At 36.9% G+C, this 3,273-nt stretch overlaps 1 protein-coding gene across 1 annotated transcript; it reads right to left on the reverse strand.

Moving 5' to 3' along the window:
• Positions 1-207: 207 nt before the first annotated feature.
• Positions 208-3,063, reverse strand: LOC124544241. Its single transcript, XM_047122713.1, has 2 exons — positions 2,930-3,063; positions 208-1,987 (listed from the first exon to the last, which is right to left on the reverse strand). Exons 1-2 carry the CDS (start codon positions 3,061-3,063, stop codon positions 208-210), a joined length of 1,914 nt encoding a protein of 637 aa, XP_046978669.1.
• Between the last annotated feature and the right edge of the window lie 210 nt (positions 3,064-3,273).

Here is a 3,273-nt window from a genome sequence, read left to right on the forward strand (position 1 = left end):
ACCATCACAGAAACCAATAAGATCGCATACCGTTGAAGTTGAAGCTAAAATGAAACGTGGAATTTTTATTTTATTTAAATTACTTAATTCAGCAACAAATTCTTTCCATTGTTCTACAATATCTTCTGGAATTGGATCATCCCAGTTCAACTGGAGCCGCCACAGTTCTTGAATTATAAGTTTTGCTTGATGACCCTCTAGGCTGGCTTACGCCCATGGTTCTGCCATGGGCGTAAGCCAGCCTAGAGGGTCATAAATTCGTGCTACGTTGGATAGGATTGAACGTTTAGTGCATTTAGGGTTTAGCTCTGATTGAGAGTACGTAAAATTATCTTCAATTGGGTCCCATTGAACTCCCAATATTTTTAAAGTCTGTTGATTTTTATCGTCACAAAAGGATTTTGGGACTTGACAATGCTCCGTAGGCAGTTGTGCGAGAAATTCAGGTGAGTTACTACTCCATTTTCTCAACTCAAATTTACCGCAATCTAGTAAGTTTATTAATTGATTTTTCAGATCTAGTGCACAAGTTAAGTTGGGTGCACCAGCAGTGATGTCATCCATGAAAACATCTTCACGCAGTATGCTAGCAGCTTCAGGCCACTGTTCTCCATGATCCTTTGCTAGCTGATGTAGCGTTCGAATTGCTAAATAAGGAGAACTGCTAACGCCATAAGTGACAGTTTTAAGTTCGTATTCCAGGACTTCTTCGGTAGATGAATTTCGCCATAATATATGTTGATATTTGCGATCCTCGGGTCGTAAATCTATATTTCGATACATTTTTGAAATATCAGCTGTAAATACCAATGGATGTAAACGAAACTTAGTAATTATGTCTACTATGTCATTTAAGAGTTTGGGGCCCGTGTATACGATGTCATTCAAAGAGTGTCCAGTAGTAGTCTTTGCGCTAGCGTCAAACACTACTCTTAGTTTAGTTGTTGCACTGTCGGGTCGCAGTACGCAGTGATGTGGAATGACATACCTAGAATCTTTGTCAGACATTTTGACAACTTCCATGTGATTTAGGTCTTCATACTCCTTCATGAATTTGCAATATTCGTTTTTTAATTCAGCATGACGACGAAAGCGTTTTTCCAAATTGTATAACCTGGATAATGATCCGTGGAAAGAATCACATAACTCCTCTCGCTCTTCCTTAAGTAGTATCGGTACTACATATCTGCCGTCTTCGTTACGACGAACAAGGTCTGTATATAACTTTTCGCAATTTTCATTTTCTGGATTTGTAACTCTCGCCTTCGGTGGCTCTTCTACTTCCCAGAATTGCTTGACGATATTGTCTAAGTCAAGTGTGGATGCTACCAGTGCTGTAGTACATGCTGGTGTTTGATATTCAGGGTCAAACCTTCCCGTGATAACCCAGCCGAACACGCTATGCAGCGCTACCGGTAAGCCCGGGCCTACGTCTAGTCGTTGACCATCATAAATGTTATGGAAAAGTTCCGCTCCTATTAAAAGATCAATATCACCTGATTTATCAAAATTGTTATCCGCCAAAACTAAATGTCTATAATTTGTTTTTACTATTTGCGGAATTTGAACAAAAGGCATTTTATGAGTTATTGACTTCATAACGATCGCTTGTATATTAAATTTAGGTTGATCCGAATTTTGGGGTTGTATAGTGAATGACGTCATTCCTTTGACTTCATGTATCGGGTTCTGACCTAGACCGGCTACGGTTATGTTACAACGACGTAGCGGTAAGCCTAAAAGTTGTACACATTCTGACGTCACAAAACTGTCCTGCGCACCACTATCAATAAGTGCACGAATATTAAAAACACCGTTAGGGCCTCGCGCCCGTACAACACACGTACCTAATAACACAAACGAACGACCATGTTCTAAATTGGCACTAGAGTTGACAGAATTAATCGGTACAAATGATTCGCTATCAGCCGAACCTTGAGGAGGCACGGATGACACCGCGGGGCACGCCGCAGTATTATCCCGATCTCTATGAAGAAGCGTATGGTGACGGCTGTTACACTTCGTACAACACGTCTTTGAAAAACATTTATCCGCAGTATGATTTAATCGTAAACAGTTTACACATAATTTTTTTGTTTTAACAACAGTTTCCCTATCTTGAACGGTTTTGTCATAAAATACAGGACACTTATAAATTGAGTGGTTTGAATTTCCGCAACAGGCACACTCAAGGTATTTATTCGAAGAAGCGTGAGCATAAACATCGATATTAGAACATAAATTATTATTTTCCCTTTTATAATAATTATTCGTTAAAAATTCTTTTTCAAAGTACGGCCCTGTATTTTCAAATTCTTCGCAATGTACGGGAAATGAAACGGATCTGTTATAGTTGTTATTATTATTATTTTTACGTAAATGAGATTGCATATTATATTTTAAAAACGAGCCGGTGGGTTCACTAGCCTCGAGTACCTTTATATAACCGTGTAAATATATTAAAAGGTCATTAAAAGTAGGTATTTGATTATTATTTTGTAACTCGAAACGTTTACGTGTATCGGAATCTAATTTACGAGACGATAAGTAAAACAAAATAAATTCACCCAGATTATCGATCTTTATTGACTTGAGAGCATTAACAGATTCTTGTAATAGACTTGTAAGTTTACGTAAATCATTAATATTACATGTTTTTAATGACGAATAGTTACATATTTTTTCCAAATAATTCACAGCTAATATTCGTTTATTTTGATATCGATCGATAAGTGTGTCAAAAACTATTTGATAATTATCTGCGGTAATAGGTATCCCCTTTGCAATGGATAAAGCGGAACCCACGAGACACGACATTAAATAATGAAATTTTTCGATATTACTAATGTTATTATTAGTATGCACCAAAGACAGAAATGTATCGTAAAAGGTTTGCCAATGTTCAATATTTCCATCGAATTTGATTAACTCGATTTTTGGTAAACGAGCTCGTGAAATAGGTTTTTGATTATTATAATCCGTCGTATTTGATGCGGCCCCCGCGAGTGGCATGGCGGCGCTTTCATCCGACAACGACGGCAATAATGCCTCGGCGACTTCCATTATCGCATAATACATTGTATCGAAAGAATCTAATGATTGCATATCAATATTTTCACTAGGATTCAACATAAGTTTTATCGAATTAATTTCATTTGTAAAATCTATGAATTCTTGACGTAAATCATTAATTAGTTTGTATCTACATTTAAAAGAACCGAGTTTACTTTTATCGTTCGTAACTATACAAGACAAATCGTATAATATTTGTAT

This window comes from Vanessa cardui, chromosome 4 (genome assembly GCF_905220365.1).
Source record: "Vanessa cardui chromosome 4, ilVanCard2.1, whole genome shotgun sequence".
Lineage (NCBI taxonomy): Eukaryota > Metazoa > Arthropoda > Insecta > Lepidoptera > Nymphalidae > Vanessa > Vanessa cardui.

Coding starts and splice junctions, on each gene's coding strand:
- LOC124544241 (XM_047122713.1), bottom strand. CDS start 3,063: ATGGAAGTCGCCGAGGCATTATTGCCGTCGTTGTCGGATGAAAGCGCC. Junction 1,988..2,929: donor GCTCGTTTACCAAAAATCGA/GTTAATCAAATT, acceptor GCTTCTTCATAG/AGATCGGGATAATACTGCGG.